General features: G+C 29.9%; 5 protein-coding genes across 12 annotated transcripts; 4 read left to right on the top strand and 1 right to left on the bottom strand.

The window, feature by feature from the left end:
- The first annotated feature begins 3,654 nt into the window (after positions 1-3,654).
- On the top strand, positions 3,655-4,648 carry LOC148237608 (STING ER exit protein). Its single transcript, XM_088206067.1, has 3 exons — positions 3,655-3,903; positions 3,974-4,359; positions 4,431-4,648. The coding sequence occupies exons 1-3, from the start codon at positions 3,783-3,785 to the stop codon at positions 4,575-4,577; spliced, it is 654 nt and encodes a 217-aa protein (XP_088062193.1). The 5' UTR covers positions 3,655-3,782; the 3' UTR covers positions 4,578-4,648.
- A 141-nt stretch (positions 4,649-4,789) lies between these two features.
- On the top strand, positions 4,790-6,808 carry LOC148237609 (serpin B4-like). Of its 2 annotated transcripts, none has more exons than XM_088206066.1 (6): positions 4,790-5,214; positions 5,352-5,552; positions 5,615-5,848; positions 5,918-6,130; positions 6,439-6,571; positions 6,640-6,808. In XM_088206066.1, exons 2-6 carry the CDS (start codon positions 5,379-5,381, stop codon positions 6,747-6,749), a joined length of 864 nt encoding a protein of 287 aa, XP_088062192.1. In that variant the 5' UTR covers positions 4,790-5,214; positions 5,352-5,378; the 3' UTR covers positions 6,750-6,808. The 2 variants fall into 2 exon arrangements, with proteins under 2 accessions (XP_088062192.1, XP_088062190.1); XM_088206064.1 differs by having other exon boundaries at positions 4,790-5,094.
- A 2,688-nt stretch (positions 6,809-9,496) lies between these two features.
- rnh1 (ribonuclease H1) lies at positions 9,497-10,933 on the top strand. Its single transcript, XM_088205554.1, has 2 exons — positions 9,497-10,148; positions 10,207-10,933. Exons 1-2 carry the CDS (start codon positions 9,542-9,544, stop codon positions 10,398-10,400), a joined length of 801 nt encoding a protein of 266 aa, XP_088061680.1. The 5' UTR covers positions 9,497-9,541; the 3' UTR covers positions 10,401-10,933.
- Positions 10,934-12,740: 1,807 nt separating this feature from the next.
- Positions 12,741-19,740, top strand: LOC148237611 (uncharacterized). 7 transcript variants are annotated; one of them, XM_088205778.1, is made up of 5 exons: positions 17,339-17,433; positions 17,526-17,801; positions 18,009-18,053; positions 18,934-19,138; positions 19,216-19,740. In XM_088205778.1, the coding sequence occupies exons 2-5, from the start codon at positions 17,565-17,567 to the stop codon at positions 19,533-19,535; spliced, it is 807 nt and encodes a 268-aa protein (XP_088061904.1). In that variant the 5' UTR covers positions 17,339-17,433; positions 17,526-17,564; the 3' UTR covers positions 19,536-19,740. The 7 variants fall into 7 exon arrangements, with proteins under 7 accessions (XP_088061910.1, XP_088061909.1, XP_088061904.1 ...); XM_088205780.1 differs by having other exon boundaries at positions 18,934-19,129; XM_088205779.1 differs by having other exon boundaries at positions 17,343-17,361.
- A 175-nt stretch (positions 19,741-19,915) lies between these two features.
- Positions 19,916-23,391, bottom strand: LOC148237612 (uncharacterized). Its single transcript, XM_088205776.1, has 5 exons — positions 23,200-23,391; positions 21,190-23,127; positions 20,984-21,126; positions 20,729-20,923; positions 19,916-20,190 (listed from the first exon to the last, which is right to left on the bottom strand). Exons 1-5 carry the CDS (start codon positions 23,288-23,290, stop codon positions 19,933-19,935), a joined length of 2,625 nt encoding a protein of 874 aa, XP_088061902.1. The 5' UTR covers positions 23,291-23,391; the 3' UTR covers positions 19,916-19,932.
- Positions 23,392-24,439: the final 1,048 nt, after the last annotated feature.

Raw genomic sequence — 24,439 nt, forward strand, 5'->3', positions numbered from 1 at the left:
TCTATAACATAAGAAATCCAGAACAAACGGCCTCTTTTGCCTCACTTCCTAATTATGCTACATACCCTTCACATATTATTATATTATATATGCATATTATTTATTTTTGTATGTAATATTTGTTTTTTTATTTAAACAAGGTACAATAAAAATAAAAAATGATACAATAAAAATAAAAATAAAAAACAATACAATAAAAAATGTAACAAAATAACGAATTGTCAAATATCATTATAATTAATTTTAAATAATACAATAAAATGCAATATATCAAATAGTTTAAAACATGACAAAAATAACATATCATTACAGAGTAAAAAAAAAACACAAAAAAATATTAATTATAGAATTAGCTTAAAAGTTATGTATTATAATAAAAATATACTAAAGTATTTGTAATTTATACCTAAATAAACAAAACTAGAAATTACAAATACATGTGTATAATTTTTGTAATAATAATCATGATGTATTTCTACCGTTATCGGTCAAATAATAAATTAAAATAATTCACAATTAATTAATTTTACAAAAAACTTAATATACAATTTATAAAATATGCCGCCCTTAAGGAAGTGCTGCCAGGGGCAGACCGCCCCTCTCGCCTCCCTCCCTCGATAGCTACGCCACTAAGCCCAATATTATCAGAAGAAAAAATAGTGCGGTAAAATTTCATAAACAACAGCAAGATAGCTTTTACACGGTTTTATATTATCAAACATATTATCCGCAACTACTGTTACAACAGTTATTCCAAGTAATCCGCACGAGGGCGTATCAACAAGTCTCGAGCGCCGTCAAGGAATTGCAGAGTTTGCCCTTACAATATGTACAAAAAAGGAGTACACTAATTTGTCGAAAAACTGTGTATAAAACCAACAGAAAAGTAAAAAAATACATTTTGTGCTTATTATATTAAAGTGTTCCTATTTATTTTGCCATTGCAACTGTGTTGATTTATAAATATAATTTGTTAAGCAAATATAAATTTGAACTTGTTGTTTAATATATATATATATTTTAATTACGTTAATAATTATATGATTTGTGAACCCTGGCAATGACGTGTCACGCTCTTATCTCTCACTCACCCTCTTCGCCTAATACGCGAACAAGCGAAAGGGAAAAGAACTCACCGATCGGGTCTAGAGCAGATGCAGACCAGTAGCATCATTTAAATGTCTATTCGGCTATTTGTGCTGTTCCGCCAATGATTTATTTTATTTTTAGCAATTAAATTTCAAGTATTATTACATGTTGCCCTCAACTATAAATAATTAAAACGATATTTATTAATATTCCGATTTTAAATCACTTATTTTTGAATGTATATATGTATATGTAATTCTATACGGCACAGTGAGTGAAAGGTTACAGATATTTTTATTTTCATTTAAAACGCAATTTGTAATAAGCTTGTTATTTAAGCTCGATCTGATAAAATAGCAAAAATCTCCAACATCTATTAATAAACGTTTTTAATTTTCGGGAAAGAAGAAATAATTAAAATGTTTTTAATTATTTCTTCTTTCCCGCTGCAACATTCTATTTCACGTTGCACATTACTTTCTAAGTTACATTGAAGAACTCTGATTTATTTTTATACTTTATCAATATAGTTAGGTAAGAGAAATTACAATAATTATATGAAAGGATTTTTTGTTAAATAATCGTCTATAAAAACACATATTATATTAATTAATCATTTATTTTACTCAACTTAAAATTTTACATCGATTATCTTATTAAATAGGTATTCATAATATAGGTTTTCAACTAGTAAATGAAATATTAATAATATAATTAAGGAATAAAATTTTAGCAAAAAAAGTAACTATTATTATTATTAGTAAATTTTAACAAAAACAAAGGCTGTTTTAGTTTTTATATAAACAATTATAGATAAATGTGAAACCTATTTAAAAAAAAGGTAAAAATTTTTTTTCCATACAAGCGACAAACATTGTTAAAAATTAACACAAACAATTCCAAACATATATTATGCAAATTAAATATTAAAATTTTGGTAGATATTACAAATGAGTTCAATATTTAACAAAATTGTATGGAAAAAATGTATTATTTTAATAATATAAATAATATGTGACAAAAACATACATAAAGAGAAATAAACGTAAGAATATCATTTATAGATTACACAAATAAACAATAACAAATTTTGCATTCTATATTATGGCGACTTTTTGACAGTTCTCAGCGTTGCCACACTATAATAAAATATTTGTTTGTATTTTAATAAATTTAAAAAAAATATTGACGTTTACAAAATTTAAACACAAACTCCATACATACAATAATGAAATGAATTAGACAATTAAAACATAGTAAAAATTCACATCAAGATTAAAAATACGAAACAATGTAGGTATGTTTGGTCAAGTTAATTAAGGAAAAGTAACTAAAGTGCTAATAATTATCAAACAAACTAAGCATATTTCAAGTCAGAACATACATTTACTTCTAGTTAAAAAATGAACGATAACTAAAAATAAGTAATTTGTATAATTTTTCATTCAGCTAAGCTTTCTACTTTAGAAAATGACAAATTTACCGTAATACCGTGTAGCAGTGATACGTAATAATTAAGACGTTCTGTCACTATGAAGCCTACTTGTATTAAATCAGAAATGTTAAAACACATACTTATCGAAGTTGACACATCAGTTAAACAATATTCAATTCCACGTAAAATAATTTCTTTGGATAAACCAAGTGCTTGCAATTCTTCCATAATTTTTGGGTTTTCGAAATTTTCAAATATAATGCCGACGACAATTTTTAAACGTTCTTTCGTGTCTTGTAGTGACACGGATGTATTAGTATATCCCAAAATAATGTCGACTTTCCTCTGCTCCTTCAGCATGCAAGTAAACGCCTCTCTCTCTTCAGGACGTCTTGGGATTATATAATTAGCATGTACATGCCGCGTATAATAATGGATCATGACGTCGTTTCGTTTCGTATTGCCAGGAAAAACGACAGGACACAATATGCAATAGCATTTTCCGTTGGCTTTAAACACGAAAAAATCTTCCTGCCAGCTCACGTCGTAAAAACTATTGCCACTCATTTTACTGAATTCTCGCGGACGTTTTTCAATCCAAGGTATTACAAAAACTTATTGGAAACAATGAAAAACGGCAGACCGCGGGACTAGTACGTACGGATCGTACGAATGTTGCCACTCGCTTCACGTATCAAAACAGTTAATCGAGATCCGAAAAAATCCCTAAATAAATTAAGTTCCCGAGTTAAAATTCTCTTAATTATTAATCTATTATCTTAATTTTAGAACAATATTCGTACATAACCGCGCGAAAGTTTATCTTTGTTTTTTAAAACATAAATAAATAACATATCGTTCAAAAATCGTAGTTTTATTATTTTGTTCTGTTTTTTCTGTTTTTGTTTAGCTTTAAGAATGTATTTCTTTTTAGTTGTTGGATTGTGATCATATTATTTTTATGAAAGGAGCGTAATAATTAATTAAAATTCAACTAGGTCGTACATATTTGGTATTGAAAATTTTCTAATAAAGAGATATTTTTAGCTCATAGAGAATATCTAATGTATTTAAAAAATTAAGTTATTTTATTACAATAATTATTTTCAATATTGCCAATGGTCAATATTTATGTTGTTATTGTCATAAATGTCAAATTGGTGTGACAACTGATGCGTACATAGCCAATGAAAACGACGCAAACATTTTATTGCTATTATATATAAACAACGCACAAATATTAATTAAAATTTTAAACATGCCTAAAGTCGTATCTAGGAGTATTGTATGTTCTGACACGAAAGATCAGGAAGAGTATAGCGAAACTAAACCGTTACACATATACTATTGCCTATGTGGTCAAATGGCGTTGATACTCGGTTAGTTTTTAACGCGTACCTTTTTAACGCAACAATTATCAACGTAATAATCTTGATTTTAACGTTATAGATTGCGCCACAGAAAAGTTACCACTGAGAAAGCGAGACGGCGCCAGAGTCATAGACGGGGCGAAACACGCTCACAAAATAACATGCGACGAAGACGAACCGATTTATCTGAAAAGGACCGAAGGAATTGAAAGACAGTTCAGATACAAATGTAAAAAATGCAGTTTGCCGATATATTACAAACACGACACTTCAAGCAATGTAAATTTCATTATAAAAGGAGCGTTGATTAAGTCATCCGGAGAAGGTCCAGTGACTGATATATACCGACAGGTGTCAGTCGCACAGCCGAAGAAAATTATGGTCACGAAGCATACGAAAAACATGGGAAAATTCAGTTCTGTCACAGTTTCGACGATCGACGAGGAGGAAGATGAAATTGAAGCTGTAAGTTTAATGCGTTTATTATTTGTGCGTGTTAAAAACATTTTTTTATACTTGTATGCATTTTATTCTAGCGCGAGGTTGCGGACAGTTACGCTAATAATGCTAGGATAATTGAAAAACAATTAGAGAGAAAGGGAATGAATAAAAGATTAACGGGAACACCCGGACATCACGAAAGCGAACCGAAGAGAGTCCGAGGAACTCTTATTGATAAATAAATTAAATGTTTACTTTCGATTATAATTTCACACTGCGTTTTTAATAAAGTAGTTTTACTTATGAACGGTAATCATACTAATTTAATTACCCAGAACAATAAACTTGATCGAGATTACGTTTGACCGTGAGTAGTTTATTCTTTATCAGATTCTTGCAAACATCACTCATGTGAAATAACGGTGATGTTTTTTAAAATATATAATTTGTTCTTATGTGTATTTCTCTTATTAAATAACTATTGCTTAATTGAGAATGTAAGATTATTTGAGAAAAGACTGCATAATGTAAGTTATTGTATATAAATTTATTAATCGAATTTATAATACATATAATTATTTATAGATTTTATTACGGGATCTATCCAATCAAACGACATTAATTCTTGGCAAGGATACTATTGGATATGTATGGTCTCCAGTAGCTCTAAAACATCTCCTCTTATGTATATCCCTTGGGACAAACAACAACACATTGGTGGAGATTGATGAAGTGCTAAATTTTAATAAAAGCACTAAGGTGTAATTTTTATTATATATGCATATACTCTGGTTGATCAAAGAATTCGTCACTTCGAACGAATAAATTACGTTTGTGCACAGCTCTAAATATACCCTTAGAACAACCAAAGTATTTTGGGTAACACTTTTCATACTTTGAATACATATTTATTAATTATAGATTTTCGAAATAGGATATTAAAAAAGTAGTACCATTTTTACATCTAGCTTATGTTACCCCGATTGTAAGTTAATCTAAAAAATATTTTTTTCTAGGAAAAAATAAGTTTACTTGATTTCATTATGAATATCGTTCCGACCGACGAATTTATTGAATTAGATGTAAAGCATTTTATGTTTGTCAGGAGTGATATCGATTTAAAGAAAGATTATGAAGATTTAATTAGTAAATATGTACTAATTGAACGATATGATATAAACAACACTGCATCCTTAGAAATGGCTTTAAATGAAAAAGTAAAAATAATGAGAGTTTACTGTATAATACATGATAAATAGTAACAGTAATTTATTTACAGGTAAAATCATCTACGAAAAGAAAAATATCAGACATGTTTACTGGTGATAATTTTGATAATGAAACTGCACTTGTTTATGGAAATTATGTTTACTATAAAAATAGATGGTTATATCCACCGACTGTATTGAACGGGAGACGTAATTTCACACAACAAAATGAAACGTTTCAATTAGTGATGTTTAGAATTAACGGAATGATGTCTTATGTAGACATGCCGATTTGGAATGCAAAAGTACTAAATCTTTTAACGCATTTTTGTTAAATTTTGTAATTAATACTATATATATTTGTATTTCTTCAGATTTTAGATGTTCCATTTAACACAAATAATGTATCTATGTTAATATTTTTACCTAACGATAAAGACGGATTGAAATCATTGCAGAATAAGATGTTTAAAATTAAAGATTTAATAGGCTTCACAGACAGGATAATGAAACCGAGACCAATTGCTATAACGTTACCAAACTTTTCATTGGAGTCAACGACAATATTTCATAATAAGTTGCAAAAAGTTAGAATAATTTTTAATTATATATCAACATAAAAATCATTATTATTTTCTGTAATTTCTTTTATATTTTCATATAATGTTTTCTTTAGCTTCAATGATTATACAATATCTTAATATTCTTGTAGAATTTGGTTACAATATTCACATCATTGTTTCCGTCCCACTTTTACATTTTTTATTGGTTATCAATTTCCATTTTACTTTCAATATTACCAAATACATTTTAAACACAACTTATCCCATATCTACATCTTTGTATATTTGTAATCAAATCTAACATATGCTCAATGTGCTTATTTTTCTATAAGGTCGGACTCAATAATTTATTCAACGATGCTGATTTGAGCAATATGATGACTAATAAAAATGTTAAAATAAATTCTATAGTCCAAAAAGTTAAATTATGGGCAAATCAAGGACGTGGCGCTTTTAAAGACACTGGTATAATATTTACCTAATAATGTTGTAATGTTTATAACATATGTACATACTTTAACGTTATATTTCAGGTGACATTGAATATCCAATTCCAGAAGAAATATTATTTGCAGATCATCCGTTTTGTTTTATTCTTAAAGCATATAGCTTACCTTTTATTATCGGTCATTTTTCTCTTTAACTTTATTTATAAATTTAATAATTGTATTATAAACTTTTAAAATAAACATCTATAGATAAGTTATTTTATTTAAAATTAAAATTAATAGAATAAAAGCTTGCGATGTGGTTATAAAACTGAATTACGCTCAAGCCATGGCAAGGACTAAAAATGAAGAACAAATAGCAATTTTTTGCAGAACTTTGTTGATAAACAAAGTTACAGTGAAGAATTGCTCTGTGAGCAAAGATGCTTTATGATTTAAAATTGAAACTATTTCTGATAAATCGATTCAAGAATCTCGGTGCTACAAGATCGTACAACGATATGAAAGTTTATTAGTTACTGCTGTTCTCTTTGAAGACTAGTTTAGTTGATTCGACCGATAAACCATGAAGCAATAAAACATCGTATTGAGATTACTGTGAACATTTATAGAAGTCTTTTAATGCTCCGGTGTGTTAAAAAAAACATAGCTTTTTCTGTCCAAATAAATTTTATTATTATTTAAACCTACAAGTAATAGTGCATTTATTATAAATAAAAATTCGAGTCTGCTGCTGTGCTTTGAACCCGTGCCTTCTACAGACTACGTTATTTCGACCTTATAATATATATCGTAAATAACAATGGACATTATTTGGATTTCAGTAATACATAATGAGATGTTCTTTTATTTTTTAAATAATCATAATAGCTATAATAATCTCTAATTTATTTAACATTATAAGTCCACGAAAATTGCTCTGATAATTTTGTTCGTATCATAAAGCACCGACTGTACTTACAGTACAGTAGATTGTTATTCATACAAAATATTTTGTAGAACAATATAATTCATTAATGTTTGTACAGTAGGAAAGTGTCACCTAAGTATTCGAACTAAATTCTATAAAAATCGATTTATACGACTAATTTTATGAATTTTGCACTATAAAGAAAAAAAAAAAATTTTTTATTATGCGTTCAATATAAAATATTATCCAAAATAGTACAGAAAGACTTAAATAAAGGCAAACCATTCAGTATTGAATCAGAGTGAGAGGAGATTATATAGTTGATGGCCTCTTTCGAGTAACTTCCTGTCGTTCGAGTCGCCCACGTTTCAGCTTGGCTTAATATAATTTCTTTCGATAAGCCACGATCGTTCAACTTTTGCATAATCTCAGGATTTTCATAGTCTTCGAACATCGTTTCGGCGATCAATTTGAAAACTTCACCTAGGACGTTGCGGTCGTTAATGTACGGTAGCGCGCAAAAAATGGCAGATTCGACTAGGTGGAACTTTCGTTCCTTCTTTTTATCGTCAATCAGCATCGTCCTTTCCTCGCTGCGTCTTGGGAAATATTCATCTATTTGTGCATGCATCTCTTTGTAGTGGTTTTGGACGTCGATCCGTCTCGTATCGTCGTAAGGAAAGTCAACATCGCATAATATGCAAACGCATTCTCCTCCAGCTTTGAAGACAAAAAAATCTTCCTGCCAGCTTTTATCGTAAATATCGACCATTCTTACTATCTCAAACTTTCACAAGCACAATCAAACCGGCGGCGCCAATTAAGCGAGTGTTGCCACTACAGCTATACTGACTTCAGAATAGACAACCGTAATTAGAGAATTCTCTATACTTTATTCATTCGATATATTAAATTGTTTTATTAATTTATTTATTATAAAATAATAATTAACCCTTTCAACGCGAAGCCCAACATATAGTGATTCGACTTATCGCATGTGAAAACTGGGAAGTTCGGTGAATAAACAGGGACATCATTTTGTGTGTGTGTGTGTGTGTGTGTGTGGACGGGGAGGGGAGGGGGGAAAGCAGGTAGTAAATGCGTGCCATTTAATGAAATATTATGAATTTTAATGACCTCTCCCTAGAAAAAGCGTCTCTAATTATAAACCAAAAATTCTTATGTTATCTTTCTGAGAAAATGTAAATATAATCAGTCTCGAATCTATCCTGGAAAATTCATTAGAGTCGTGTTTCCCACATGTGGAAATAGTCTTACGCATTTACTTGTCTTTAACTGCAGTGAAGAACGTTTTTTGCCATTAAGAAACACGATGGGACAAGATCGCCTAAATTACCTCATCTTAATGAACATTGAACGTGATTTACTTAGAGAAATTGATTTGCCTAGAAATATTCTAAATTTTATCACATTAAATCAAAAAAAGTTTGGTGACTGATGATAATTAGACACAGATTTAGCCGCTGCAGTAGTATTTACTGAGAGGTATATGGTTTACATAGTTTACACTATATAGGTGACCAGTGCACGAGGGAGCATCGGCCGTTGCGAGCCAAAGTTCGCCAAGAGAATGTGCCTACGCCACGTCAGTGTTACCAGAGTGGTGTCAAATTTTGGCCATAATGAGTGAATAAATAAATGGATTAATAGGCCCCACAAGGCCTATTATTAATTATTTTTATCATATTGCAATACATGACAGTCTAGATGGTGATGATAAAAGGAAGAGCCCAGAAACGTCGGTTGGAATCATTGAAGAATGCCATAGATGCAACTATTGAGGTACGGGCTATTTTAGACTTAATAATTAAAAATATATTACAATTCTTAACACAAAGAAATTGGTTTTGAACAAAAAACAAAATTTAAATGGTACTTTTTAAATGTTTTTATTTTCAAAACATTTATTAAATTTTTAACTTGACGTTTATTTAAATTTGTTATCAATATTTTCTTCATTTCTTGCAAATAATTATTTTACAAACAATGCCTGACATTTTTTTCACTTGTGGCCAAATATGTCAAAAGTGTATATTGGCAGTTTCAATATTATATATGAAATCTTATTTAAAACTTATCAGTCGATTAGTGTATAAATCGGCGGTATTTAATATAAACATGGCGTACTATGCGGTCGCTGTCGGCAGAAAAGTCGATATATATCCCAGTTGGTCAGAATGCGAAGCACAAGTGAAAGGTTTTAGCGGTGCAAAATATAAAAAGTTTTCAACCGAAAACGAAGCCAGAGACTTCATCGATAAAAACAAAGATTCCGAAGGCTCTGGCGCAATACCTAACGCCGTTGAAGAGAATAAAGCGAAAAGACAGAAGGTGACTGTAATAGACAGTGATATTCATAAAGTCAAAGTTTACAAAGACCATACTTTTTCTGTCGATGAGTCAGGATACGTGATAGTATACACGGACGGCTCTTGCACGAACAACGGTAAGGCTATAGCGAAGGCCGGCTTAGGGGTGTACTTTGGCGAAGAACACGCATTAAACATAAGTGAATCTGTTTCGGGCAGAGCTACAAACAATTGTGGAGAGATTCAAGCCGCGACTAAAGCCATTAAGATAGCGCACTCTATGGGAATTGACAAATTATTGATTAAGACAGATTCTCAATTTTTAATCAACGCTGTAACAAATTGGATGAGGGGTATGTATTAAAAAATATATATTATAGGTATATCTAATTAATTAATGTTATTTTATAGGTTGGAAGCAACACGGTTGGATATCTGTTACGGGAAATCCAGTTAAAAACAAAATTGATTTTGAAGAATTAGATAATGTCCTCACGCTAATTACAGTCAAGTGGAAGTATGTCGAAGCGCACAAAGGAATAAAAGGAAACGAAAAAGCAGATGCATTAGCTAGGGAAGGTGCTGCTAAATATGTTATTAAATAATATGTGTTTGTCTTCAATAGTGAAAATTAAGATTGAAAGCTGCTTGATTAAGTTAATTATAGGTACGTTCGGCACTCATCTTTATGTATTTAGGACAGTAATTGTCTCTCCAAATGAATTCAATTTCCGTTCAAAACTCGTCTCAAACAAGCATACGATGAAACCTACTTGGAATGTAAATTTAACATAAGTGCAGTATTTTTATAGTTACATTATTCTTTCGATAAAGTTTAAATAGATAATCTGTACAAGTGTAAAAATCACTATATAATCAAGTAATGGTAAATATTTTTTTTAAATCTTAATGTGTCGTAGGTTTCTCAATTTTTGGAACATATTTTCGATTAATTTACAGTTATGATAAAAAAATATTGAAATAAATTTAATAATCTTTGATTACATTATATTGTAAATATTATACATTACTTACTAAATTTCAGTGAATAACTCTGTTTTAATTTTATACTTTATCAATATAAATTATAATTATATGAAAAGATTTCTTCTTAATAAATCGTTGATAAAAACAAAAATTGTATTATTAAATTATTTATTTTACTAAATATAAGAACGAACATTAATTATATTAAAAAAATAAGTATTCATAATAAAGGTTTTCAACTAGTAAATGTAATAATAACAAAAAATGAATGAATAATTTTCAAATATTTTAATAAATAAAAAAATAAAATTAGAAATAAATTAATGTTAAAGTTAACATTAAAATAACCAGACATATATTATGCAAATTAACTTCAAACTTTTTGGTAGATATTACAAATAAGAGTTACACGTTTAACAAAACAGTATGGAAAAAATTGTAATTATGTATAAATTTGATTAAAATGAAAAATAATGAAAGATTTTAACGATTAGATATAAAAAATATTTCAATAAATTAATGTGAAAAATCCATTTATAGAGGACACAAAAAAACAATCACAAATTTCACAATAATATAATAAACATTTTTTTAGAGATTAAAATAATATTTTTTTTAGTGAATTACAATACATAAAATAAGTAATCATAAAAAAGTGAAATGAAAGTAAATATAATAAAACATTATAAGAAAAATGTATTAGACAAATTTTTAATGAAGCTAAATATTTAAGAAAATCTTTTAACACACAATTATAAGAAATGTAATTTTTAATTTTTGATAAATTTAAATAAAAATAAAGGATTAAAAAGTAGATTCACAAATTTTGTTTTGGAATTCCATGCAAACAAATGCTAATGAACATAAATGTTGACATTTTAATAGACTAAATATTTAAAGAAAAGTTTATAAATATAGCAATTTAAGAAAATGCATAGGCTAACAAAATAAAAATACAAACAATTCCACACATACAATATTGATAGATATGCTTAACAATTTAAGTGTAACTGTACTATAATTTAGCATCACACATTCAAGATTATAAATTGTTTGATTAACTCAAAGAAAATTAATTGAAGTTTTAATAATTATCAAACAAACTAAAACCATATTTCAAGTCAGAACACAGACCAAATTTTAGTTGCAAAATAAATGATAATACAGAAATATGAGATATTTGTATAATTTCTCATTCAGCTATTATTCAGTTTTAAAAACATCAAATGTGATACTGAGTAGCAGTGATATATAACAATTAACACGTCCTATCGCTTGACACTCTGCTTGCCTTACTTCTAAAGCATTAGAACACATTCTCAGCGAAGTTGACACATCAGTTTCACAATATTCAATTCCACGTAAAATAATATCTTTGGATAAACCAAGTGCTTTCAATTCTTCCATAATTTTTGGGTTTTCGAAATCTTCAAATATCGTGCCGACGATAATTATTAAATGTTGTTTCATGCAATGAAACGGTATAGGCGAACATTTGGATATAATTTTCATTTTCCTCAGCCCTTTCAACGAGCAAACCAACTTCTTCCTCTTTTCAGCATGTCTCGACATTATATCAACATATACATGCCGTGTATAACAATGGATCATGACGTCGATTCGTTTCGTATTGCCAGGAAAAACGATTTCACACAATATGCAATAGCATTTTCCGTTAGCTTTAAACACGAAAAAATCTTCCTGCCAGCTCACGTCGTAAAAACTATTATCACTCATTTTACCAAGTTCTCGCAAGCGTTTATCAATCCAAGAAATATAAGAATATATTGGAAACAGTCGAACTAGACTTAATCTTCAGTAAATAACGACGACGAGTCAGAGCTGCGCTCGGGATTGTGCGAATGTTGCCACTTGTTTTCACGCAGAACAACCGATTGATATCCGAAAAAATCCCCAAGTAATTTATCTTCCCGGTTTAAAAATGCTCCTAATTATTGATCTATATTGAAATTAATATTTAATATTATTATTTTAGGACAATATTCACACATATGCTACATATATTAGTTTTCAAAACAAAAATAAATAAAATATTGTTCTTAAAACATAATTAAAATTTTTCTTTTGTATAAAATTGTGCTTTATAGAAATAAAATGCACACGAAAAATAATCATATATGAATCATGTTTACCTTTAGGCCGGTTTCACACGTGCCGGATGGATTCACCCGGCACCGGGCGTCTGAAATGGTAGATACAACACCATCCCCACTACACGGCGCCGGCCCGGTGCCGGGTGAATCCATCTGGCACGTGTGAAACCGGCCTTACTGTTTGTTTTGTTCGGCTTTAAAAATGTAATAATTCTTAGCGATTTAGCGATAAAAAGGATTTCTTAGAAAATTAATAATTAAACTTTAAATTTTTCAAGTTATTATTAATGTAATAATTATTTTTCATTATCGCTAATCAGACCCGTGCAAAGAAGGGGGGGGGGGCATCAAGCACCAAAATCATCATTACAAATTTGAACTATAAATATAAATTCTTGAATTCACTCGATTTAGCTGGACTGCCACCACACGTCATAATTTTAAAGATTGGTGTTCCTATAATTCTTCTTAGAAACGTTGATCCACCTCGTCTTTGCGCACACGGGTACAAGATTGGCAGTCAACAAATTGTTAAAAAATATAATCGAAGTAACATTTTTAACTAGCAAATTCAAAGGAAAAGATGTTCTGCTACCACGCATACCAATGATTCCAACAGATATTCCATTATTATTCAAACGATTGCAATTTCCAATTAAACTGGCTTTTGCAATCAAGATAAACAAATCACAAGGTCAATCGTTGCAAGTATGTGGATTGAATTTATAGAATCGATGTTTTTCTCATGATTAATTATACGTTGCATGCTTTCGTGTACTACGCAATTCGAGCTTTACAAAACATGGCTTTACTTGGAAAATGTCGACTTAAACAGATTATATCATAATATCTGGACTTAATCGTATATACAATATGCTTTTAATGTAATCTAATATATTTACACATACTCAACACCTCTTTATACATTTGCAAATGATAAATAACTATGGTAGGAATGCAACTTCTGAAACGAAAAATTGTATTATTCACGAGTCAAACGCGACCCACGTTGTGGCGAGTCAACTCAATCGCTGATTCATCGTCGACAAACAAAATAACAAAACGACTCGGTAATTCACTTTACTCGATATTTCAGCTCATCGTTAATTAATGATATGATAATAATTAATTAGGAGGACAATTGGTCACGAGCGAACAAGAAGAAAAACACACCTACGATATCCGCCGCGCTGCTGTTCTAAATTAACCAATACTGCTAGTCACTGTGCTGCTTGCTCATCACCATATCAGCAAAGATGATCCACGTGTGAAATTGTAAATGCTTATTAACATTTTTAAATATAATAAAACTAAATTCAAAGTACTTGTCTAACTATAGCATTACGAAACATAAACATTCACAAGCTATAGATGTTTGTAACCTCTTCACTGTATTTAATTGAAAATGTAAAAAAAAATATTTTGAGATTTTATTATTATATTAATTATTAAAGCAATTTTGACTTACGTGCTAATATGTGTAGAAATGATTTTCTCAGGTTCGATCTTGGTCGATTTGGCTTAGTTTGTTTGGTGAAAATTTGGAAGCGAGCTGGTAATTCTGGATGATGTTTTTGAAATGATTCAGTATTGCCTTGTTTTGTATGATATATAAACTAGGAATTTAGATTGTAATGGGGTAAAATTGACTTTCAGTACTACCGGTATTACAAAATAAAATACCGGTAGCAGCAAAAATATGTTTTTTCATAACCTCAAAGTAGACGTGAAAGGGCACTTCTTCATGAAACAAATAAACGAAACGGCCGGAAAATTAATTTTCTACTTCACCATCTTCTACCTCACTTTACCCTTAAATATATGTTATAGAAAATGTTACATTTTTTTAAAGAAATAAATAAATCTTTAGATAAACAATCTTAAAATATTGCGCTAACGGGAAGAAAAATGTCCAAATTTTTAGATGTAATATTAGTTATTTTACACCTATCAATTTGCAGATAGGGGATTAAACATAAAATAAAATTATATCAAAAATTAGACCACTAAATTTGACCGTTTTTGAGTTTTTACTTGCATTTTTATACTAAAAGTTTATTGTAATATTAATTAAGCAATAAAATATATATGTGTAACGTTCCAGTTTGCTGCGAGACTCAATTATATTGTTATTAAGTAACATTCGGAAACGAAAGCTCTTACTAGTTACTGCTAAAATTGAATTTCCTGTTTAATCATTGTTTATATTATTCATTTCCTGGTGCAGAACTTAGTTTCTAAAATGGCAAGATTATTTTAAATTGATTATAAACAAAATGAATGTATTATTACATTATCCTATTTACTTATTGTAATAATTTAAAGTTTTTCAAACCAACAATTGAAGATTAAATGAGAAAAATGTAATACAATATCTGTTCATTATCTAGCAATGAGTTAATTTACATTCATGTATGTGCATAGTATATACCACACTGGATAAATAGGATTAATAATGGTAGACGTTTTGGTTGGACATCCTACACGTTTGTGCTTAAGTCACCTAATTCGGATTTAATTGAACTTTATGTGAGCGATGGTGTAATTCGACTTGACACAAAAACTACAGCGTGTCTTAGAAATTACGACCAAAAATTCAATCTTCTAGATCAATGCAATAAAGGGTTTAAGCATATTACTTACAATATATTAACACTTATTTTATTTATTTTTTGTTAATCTTCCCTTGTAACACAAATGGCATGAGTCAAAAAATAATTATAACGGGGTAAGCACAATTAGCAACTAAAGAATGGTCTAACTTTAGTTTCCAGACTTTTTAAAAATAAACACACAAATTAAAGAATATCTTTGGAGTTCTTTTTATTAATCGAATATTTAATCTATTTTATTAATTATGATAAATAATATCAATTAAATAGCCACCCCTGAACCTTTAAATTTTTTCTGACTTTTTCGTAGATTTCGGGCGATATCTCGGTTATAACATAAAAAATTATAATTATATAAAATATAGTTATAGTTAATCTGAAATAATCGATTGGACAAGCACAATGCAAATGAAAAAACACTAATGGAAATTCTAACTCAGGTTTTTCATGTATGCATTAGTAACCGACTGATTAATATTTATTATCTTCGAAGTCTCTGGTGGTTATTGTTTACGTTTGGCTCTTGAGTGTTTAAATATGACTATTTCTCTCGATTTTGTGTAAAGCGCCTTAAATTAATTGTTGCTTTTTAATAGGAATTTATGTAAAACCCCCTACAAGTGTCTTACCAAATTCTTTCACAAATGATTTTCTATGTTGTATGCCTTATATTACTTATCATTGAATTATAAGGGTTTCTAAACTCTACTAAGTGATTTACAACTCTATCGTTGAATCAATTGCTGTTTTTTTTTTATCAAAATGTTGTAAACTTGGTGTCGAATTTGATTTGAACAAATATCTACTCATTACTAAAATCCTTTGTTAAATTTTCATCTACTGCAAGAACTTTTGCTTGTTAAGTATATTATACAGTTGCGAGAAACTATTTATTTAGTTTTCTTCTATGCAGTTTTTACCGATTTAATGTCAATGCTATGTAATTATAACAATTTTCTCTATAGTTGATTTTTGTTAAAATCTTCACACATTAAATTTTGATGTAATTAATTCCACTGTTAAACGTGTTTTTTTTTCATTCCAAATAAGTTATCGTTTAACGTTAATTTACCACACATCTCGAGAAATAATTGCAAACTATTTGAACTGTTGATTTTTTAAAACATTCAAGGCCTTTCCAAACAGAGAGCGAAGCGAAGGCGTGGCGAGGCGTTTTTATTACTTAATACACCGAGTCCTTCGAGTCCTTCGATAAAAACGCCTCGCCACGCCTTCGCTTCGCTCTCTGTTTGACAAGGCCTTAAAACATTAGCAACACGCTGTTCGTCTCGCGCTACATGACCCTAACGTCCTGATTTACGGCCATCTTTCTCTTTTGGCTTTACAACTTAAGATAAATCTGCGCCTCCTTCTTTTTTTGGTTTCGTGTTCCGTTTCTTATCGATTGACAAGTGATTGACCTGTCGCATTTTTATTAGTAATACTTAAAAGGTTGAAAAAATTGCCAACTTATTTTTTAACAAAGATTCAATGAACATATGGTTACAAATTCAAATCGAAATAATCTACAACTTTTTTAGCAATATTTTTTAAATCTCTATATATTAGTTAATAAAAGCGATTTATATAGAAAATAATACATATGTACTATTTTTTTTTTGTACTTATGTACATCACTTTTAGTTACACGTTTAAATTTTATGTAGTTCTAGAATTGTTTCTGACTACTAATTAAATTGTAAACGTCAAAGGAACAAGAAAGATATGTAAAAAAATATAGCAAATATTTAATAATAATTTAATAGCACATTTGTGCATACTGTATTCAATTTTGAGGAGAGACAACTAGTGTCAATCATGAGAGCGAAGAAGACAACAAGCGGTATATTAACGTAATCCATTATTCTTGCGCCTATTAGTAAAGTCTTGTCTTTCCGCAAAGAACGTGGTGTCCATTGCAATTTGTATTTATAATAATCTCTTGTTTTATGCAATACCAATTAATTACGATCGATCATCATCAGTTATTTAATAAATAAATGCATTTTTATTATAGTCAAATTGTGAAGTGCTACCGCCAAAGCCCGTCTCTGAAATGGGTACTCGTCAATTTTTCAAATATGGCATATTCGCTGCCATTGTCGCGTTGTGCTGCGCCACCGGAATGGATCAACCCTATTGCACCGATCTAAAGCCTCAGAACTCTTTAGACGTAAAATATATAATGGGAATGTGGTATGGAGTCGAAATTATAACACATTTGAGGGACGATGACGACGTTACTATTTATGATACGTGCCCAATTATACACCTTTCCGAAACGGGATATGAGGTAATATATTTAATTTATTAAAAACATATTCACCTCTAATGCTTTACTATAATATGTATAAATTGGTAATGTGCTGAAAGTTGTTCTTCAAAAAACTTGGCGTGTAAACTTCACATTCCCTCTTTTATTATTGATAATTCGTATTGCACCACTTCAAAGGTATTTTTGGTATTATTCGGAAATATATTCTATAAATTTTTTTTTCAGCCAAGCCGTGGTGTTTTCTCCCGCGATGATAATATTTATAATTGGGTAATTCAAAATTCATTTTATGCACAAATCAATTGCATAACTATAGCACAAAATACTGATTAAAATAAAAATGTGTAATATAAAAATATATACGTATAAACCATATTATCAAGGGTTTTTTTAATATTTGTTTTATACAAGCAATAATTTCATTATAAAAAAACATTTGTATTGTTTTATTTTCTATTTACATTATAGAGTGAATATAGTTAATATTGTGTTGATGATTTTATAAATAAAGATTGACCTATTCATGAAAAACTAAATAAGTCTTACCAATCACTTTTACTGTTAAGCTGAAGAGCAATGTCAATTTTATTTAGCAATTTTAATCACATCGTATGATGTTTGTGGGTATTTTAATTTTTAAACATACTGTACATGGGTAATTGTTGTTATTTTGATTTAATTATTTTTAAAATGATAAAAGTAAATTTATATATTAAAATTATGATCATCGTGCCAATTGCGAGCGCTGGATGATAATCATCTTCTTTAATGCATCGCAATTAGCATACATGATCGTAAATAGCAATCCATTTACGATCATGTATGCTAATATATTTTACAAATAATAAATAGCTGAATTTTGCATAGAACAAAGTCAAAAATGAGCAGCGTTAGCAACACTGAAAAAGTATTTTTATTTAAAAATAAAGAAAATTAATCAAATATTTTTTAGGAATTGTTATATTATACTTTACCCAACAATGAATAAATTGTATTAAAAATATATGTTCTGACAAATATATGCAAATAATATATACATATGTATATTGTCGTCTCTTATTAATTAATAAAATAAAAACACAAATTAGTTCAAAAAAATAATCTTATTATAAAATAATATGTATTTAAGTCTTTTCTTATAATATTTTAGATGACGACAGAATCTCACGTGGCACCGGGAAGCTACGGCTATGTATGGACCGCCAGTCAGTACGACAACGATCACCATGGCAGAGAATATCGTCATTTGAGACTTTACTGGGACGAGAACGGAAACAACATCGAATACTATCTCAAATTTAATAACACGCGTAAAGGATTTTGGATCTCTTCCGGTCCGCAGAACGGTGGGAGAGGCCAGTTGCATTTTTGCAATTTAGGACGTCGACGTATCTCTTTACCGCATTTTATCTAAATTGGTTTTATTCAACAGGTTCTATGCTGAAAAGCAAATACAATCAATTCGCAGGCACTGTGCAAGTGATGAAGGCTGTAGTCGATCATTTGGTGTTAACTTTTTGTCAGAGACTACCTGAATCGCGGTTGTTCACGGTGATCCTGTCGCGAGATCCACAGCAGCTGTCTAGACAGGAGATACACAGTATTCATAATCTGCTGAGCAGAAGAGACCTGTCCACTTCGACAATAAGGAAAGTATGCAGAAACGGATCAGAGACGTGGACGGTGTCATTTAATTTGATTATCTTCTCTATCGTCTCGATGTTGATGTACTGTGGATTCGATATTTTATAAAGCGTTTATTTTATAATATGAATTGATTCTCATAGTCCGATAACATATCTTCCGAAATAAATATTTAAAAAAAATCAAAATGTATAAAATGTTAATTGAGCAATTGATTCATATCAATAATTAAATAATATAAATACCTATTCATTACAATGAGTTTTATAATTTTATAAATAATTTCGATAATAAATTTTTTTAAGAAATCGTTCAATTTATTTTTATATTAATTACTCACACGGCATCGACATGACTCATGAGACCTTTTAATTAAAAAAACTCTTGTTACCGAGTGTCAAGATCATGTTACCGTAAGTTAATAATCCAAATTCTAGGCAACAATCAACATTAATTGATTGTCACGTCTGTGAATAATGAACGAGTAATTCGACCAATGAAAAAATTACTTCTCGTTTATTAACACTTTTTTCAACAATATTTTATGAGATTCATTACAAAGCTTTTCGATCAATCTTGAGACGTTCTGCTGATTATCTTCGGCGCAATCGTTGATTTTACACATTGCGATGATGCGCGAAATCGGATTGAGTAAACAGTTGAAGCATCCAACGCTTATAGCCTCTGGTATTGCATTCAATAAGTTGATCAACGATTTTAATAAATCTAAGTTTTGAGCAGCGTTTTCATCTAGAGTGACATCCTGAAAAATAAAAATATTAATAATACAAGTGAAAAGTTCTTGAAAATGATAATAGTTTGACTTTCATCAACAAATTATTAATCTTGAAAACAACAAGGTTTGACAGAACACCTTGTATTGCACAATAGCCACTCAAATCATCATCAGCTACACGCCTAGAAGCAATACTATTGACCATAAAATCGAGCATTTATTTACGCACTTCACAACATTAAATACTTTTTGTATATTCGAAACAATCGTAATTTTTGTAAGACACATCATTTCAATATAGTGTAGCAGATATCTGCAACTGCGATGTTTATTATTCAGCAACCATTTACACAGATTTACTTTAAATTAAACATAAATAAAAAGTACCATTACGTCAATATTTAACTTTGCAATTTATAATTAATCCCTGTATATATGTAAAGTTATACTAAAAATATAAATTCAAACTAGTAATCAAAAATATAAAACAACATATGTAAAGGAATCTTCTAGCATTTAGATTAACTTTTAAATCTATTAAATAAAATATTTTTAAATATATTACCTGAATCATAATCGAGATGTTACGACAGCAGTTATCTAAGCAATAATATGAACTTTCAGATTTTAATTCTTTAGTTTTGGCGCAAATTAATTTCAACACATCGCAAAAAATTGCAACAGTCGATGAAATATCTCGATCTTGTGAAAGTACTTGATAAATTTTCTTCCATTCATCTGTTGTACCGCGCGGCATCACCTAATTTAAAAATATAATTATTGAAAACAGTTAAAATTATAAATCATTATAAATACTCACATAGCTCAAGCACATCATAATTTCTTTTTTATTCATACAACTGGATAGCAGTGATACTTCATCGTTTAATATTTTATTGTAGTAGATAATGTTGAGTGGTGTTAAAAATTTTATACTTCTAAAAAGATAAAGACGTTCGTTTTCTGAAAAAGATTTTTCAATTATAATTAAGTAATTTATGTTAGGAATCATATTTATTTACTAACCTGTATGTATGTTATTTGTGAAATAATCCAATGCAGAACTTTGTATCTCTAACGTTTCTTGTAAAACTTCAACAGCCTTTGTCGTAAATGTACTTAAATCCCACCGAACGCTATCCATAATTTGTGCGCACATTATCAACATTGGTATCGTTAATTTTGCATGCATTTCAGGTATAAAAACAACGTTTAAACATTTCAATTGTAATAGTAAGCCGGTAAGATTTTTAGCACTCAAATATCTATCAATTCCATACATAATGTTTTTTAAAATTAAATCGTATGAATCGATAATCTGTTTTAGGTGCAATTCTTTAACAAGCAATACGTAGCTTTCGATTTCTATTTGCGATTGTAACGATTCAGTATTGACATTGTTCAATGAATCCAATACCAATGATGATATTGTATTATTTGAAGCATTTAAGCTATAGAAATCTTTAAAATGTACAAGCTCCAATATAATATGTGACATTTTGCAATTTTTAGATACACAATCAAAAATCTTCGCGTAGAATTTTTCAGGATTTTGTAAGAATAATTCTAATAATTTAGAAGGAACGCTATCGTTTACTTCAACTAATTTGTTCAAGAACTCTGTTAAGCATTGATCGTAATTTTGCATTTCCAACTTATCGCTGATAATCTTCTCAGCAAAAACGTCTAATATCAGAAGTTTTTTATCATTTGGATTTAAAGAATTGAAGCAAGTAAATATTAGCGACTTGACTTCATTAGAAAATTCTAATTTTGTAATATTATATAAGGCGTCTATTCCGACTTTAAATAAATTGCATATTTTGTCATGAGATAGTAGATTTAAATTCGATTGGGCGCATTCTAAACATTCTCGATCATAAAATAAGTAATCTTTTTCTAACAAAGCCAACAACCAAATGATTTGATCTTCTGTATTTTTTTTTGAATTCAGCAATAAGTTATCTCTATCGGCTTCATTGATTAAATCGGACAATTCTTTAGGTTTTATCGACATGGTTAAGAGCATTGATATCATTTCGTTTTCTAATCTATCGTCGCTCTCCATAATATTATGAAGCTTATACGCTAATTCGCCTACAACTGTTTGTAATGTTTTATCTTCTTCCTCGTCCATGTTATATTCGCTCCAAGAACAAAACATATCCACATTCACTGACATTATATTATTTTTCGCGACGCTGATCAGCAAATCGTTTAACATAGCGAGCTGCTCCATTATCATCATATCACAATGAAAAACTTCTTTAGTTTCGCTTTCCTGAATATCGTCTTCAATCATGAGTGTATACATTTCCAAGCTTTCGTTTATTGGAATCGTACATTTATCTAAAAAGACTGAAAAACAACTAACGAGCATCTCAAACAAACTAATCAACACTTCGCCCGCATATATATAAAGCTTACTACTCTCCCAATGGATGATCTTTTCTTTATTTGGCGATTCTGTATAAAACTTCAGAAGTTCACAAAAGCATTTTTGAATTCCTCCCATCATAAGCTTTAAATTGTCGTTGCTAATCGGAGCTTTCTTCAAACTACACAACAACATATAGCTCGTGATCAAAAGGTGTTTAGCTCGTCCAATCGACTTCTTCGGTTTCGAATATCTCAAGTTGGCTGTAGCGATTTCGAGCAGTTCCAATGACAAATTTTGGCAATGCAAAATCGTTTCGCAGTAAAAATCATCCAAATTTAATCCCCAAACCATATGAATCAACAAACATTTTGGTATAGTCGGACTGATCCAAATCAAATGGCCGATATTATCATTTTGAACCAAGTCATTCATTATTTTCAGATCGGAATTAAATATCAAAAATAAATTAACTTTCCTCAAAACGCTCGAGTGATCCTTGCATATTCCATTATCGTTTAAATATCCCTTTTTAGTGAGAATCTCGCGTATTATTTGAACTGTATCATAAATATCCTTTTCATGACCTACAAATGCATACAACATTAATCATAAAAATTGACAAAATATATGAAATGAAAACAGATAGGTTACAATACCTCCTCGGTGTTCTAATTTTTTAAAAGGGCATGCGTTGTTAGCTTTTATCAACGCTCCTTGTAGTTGTACCAAATCTGAGTCGAGATCCATTTTCGTTTATTTATAAATTTTACTCGATAAGATATTATTCAATATAGAAAATAGCCAATTGATGGAACTGTGTCGCCGTTCAAACTACTGTCAAACGTGTTGGTCTTAATGCTCATATTTTCGTTCATTAAAAAAAAAGTTTGGCAAATAGTTACAAAATTGTTATTATTTTAATATGTTTGTCTAAAATTATTTAACCTTGAAAGCTAATACAATTAATGATATATAATAAGATAAGAAAATTATAACTGTGCTCTAATAATTATTGTTCTCAACAAAAATCACAATAATAATTCTGGGAATAGTTTAGGTTAAGATGGAAAGAAATGAAAGAGTATATTGGACGATGAGTATATCCTCTTTTCTCTAGCACGGATCTGCGCAGGTGTGCGAACGAGATGCACAAGTACGTGTGACAGAGCGAAAGAGCTAGGACAAGGTTCCTCACGTTCTGATGCATCAGACGGCATTTTATTCGTGTGTCAGTATTTGTTTGCCTGTCGCCGGGAGGGTTACGTTGAAGCGTAGAATATTCATGCGCTTCTCAATTATTTTTCGACGATCGGTGCCGTCGAAAGTATTTCATACGCCTCCTATCGGTAGATTTAGTATAAAAACTGTAATTGAAGACTTTTGCCCCCCGAAGATCTTCTTACATCGTCTTCTCCTAGTAGTACTCGTAATATTGGACGAATACGTACGTGTAACTTTTGTTCTGATAATTAAATTACGCGCGTATCGTGTTTTGTTTGTCACAGAGCTGTGTGTCAAATGCATTAAGTAATAAAATGCTCGATTGCTAGGCATTTAGAATTTTTAAATTTATTATTTTTGTATTTTGGTGACGCAGTAGTATTTTTATTGAATATTGTTAGTTACATGAGCAGACGCACCGGCCGTGCGAGCCCGCCAAAGTTGCCCAGCGAACAGAGTCCGTCACGCCAGTGTTACCAGAGTGCCGCCAAATTTTGGCCATAATAAACCTAAATAAAAATATATATAAATAGGCCCCCTACACTATAGGTGTATGTTTTATTTCAAGTAATTTAGGTTTATTTTGTAGGGGGGCTTATTTATATATGTATTTATTTAGGTTTTATTATGGCTAAAACTTGGCGGCACTCTGGTAACACTTTCTATATGCTTTAT

The sequence above is a fragment of the Plectrocnemia conspersa genome, unplaced genomic scaffold (assembly GCF_051122295.1).
Source record: "Plectrocnemia conspersa isolate PC_06_02 unplaced genomic scaffold, ASM5112229v1 ptg000002l, whole genome shotgun sequence".
Taxonomy (NCBI): domain Eukaryota; kingdom Metazoa; phylum Arthropoda; class Insecta; order Trichoptera; family Polycentropodidae; genus Plectrocnemia; species Plectrocnemia conspersa.

Coding starts and splice junctions, on each gene's coding strand:
- LOC148237608 (XM_088206067.1), top strand. CDS start 3,783: ATGCCTAAAGTCGTATCTAGGAGTATTGTATGTTCTGACACGAAAGAT. Junction 3,904..3,973: donor TCAAATGGCGTTGATACTCG/GTTAGTTTTTAA, acceptor TTAACGTTATAG/ATTGCGCCACAGAAAAGTTA. Junction 4,360..4,430: donor AGGAAGATGAAATTGAAGCT/GTAAGTTTAATG, acceptor ATTTTATTCTAG/CGCGAGGTTGCGGACAGTTA.
- LOC148237609 (XM_088206066.1), top strand. CDS start 5,379: ATGAATATCGTTCCGACCGACGAATTTATTGAATTAGATGTAAAGCAT. Junction 6,131..6,438: donor TTCATAATAAGTTGCAAAAA/GTTAGAATAATT, acceptor TTTTTCTATAAG/GTCGGACTCAATAATTTATT. Junction 6,572..6,639: donor TGGCGCTTTTAAAGACACTG/GTATAATATTTA, acceptor GTTATATTTCAG/GTGACATTGAATATCCAATT.
- rnh1 (XM_088205554.1), top strand. CDS start 9,542: ATGAAATCTTATTTAAAACTTATCAGTCGATTAGTGTATAAATCGGCG. Junction 10,149..10,206: donor TGTAACAAATTGGATGAGGG/GTATGTATTAAA, acceptor GTTATTTTATAG/GTTGGAAGCAACACGGTTGG.
- LOC148237611 (XM_088205778.1), top strand. CDS start 17,565: ATGGGTACTCGTCAATTTTTCAAATATGGCATATTCGCTGCCATTGTC. Junction 17,802..18,008: donor TTTCCGAAACGGGATATGAG/GTAATATATTTA, acceptor TTTTTTTTTCAG/CCAAGCCGTGGTGTTTTCTC. Junction 19,139..19,215: donor TCCGCAGAACGGTGGGAGAG/GCCAGTTGCATT, acceptor TTTATTCAACAG/GTTCTATGCTGAAAAGCAAA.
- LOC148237612 (XM_088205776.1), bottom strand. CDS start 23,290: ATGGATCTCGACTCAGATTTGGTACAACTACAAGGAGCGTTGATAAAA. Junction 23,128..23,199: donor AAAATTAGAACACCGAGGAG/GTATTGTAACCT, acceptor ATGCATTTGTAG/GTCATGAAAAGGATATTTAT. Junction 20,191..20,728: donor ACATCTCGATTATGATTCAG/GTAATATATTTA, acceptor TTTATTTTTCAG/GATGTCACTCTAGATGAAAA.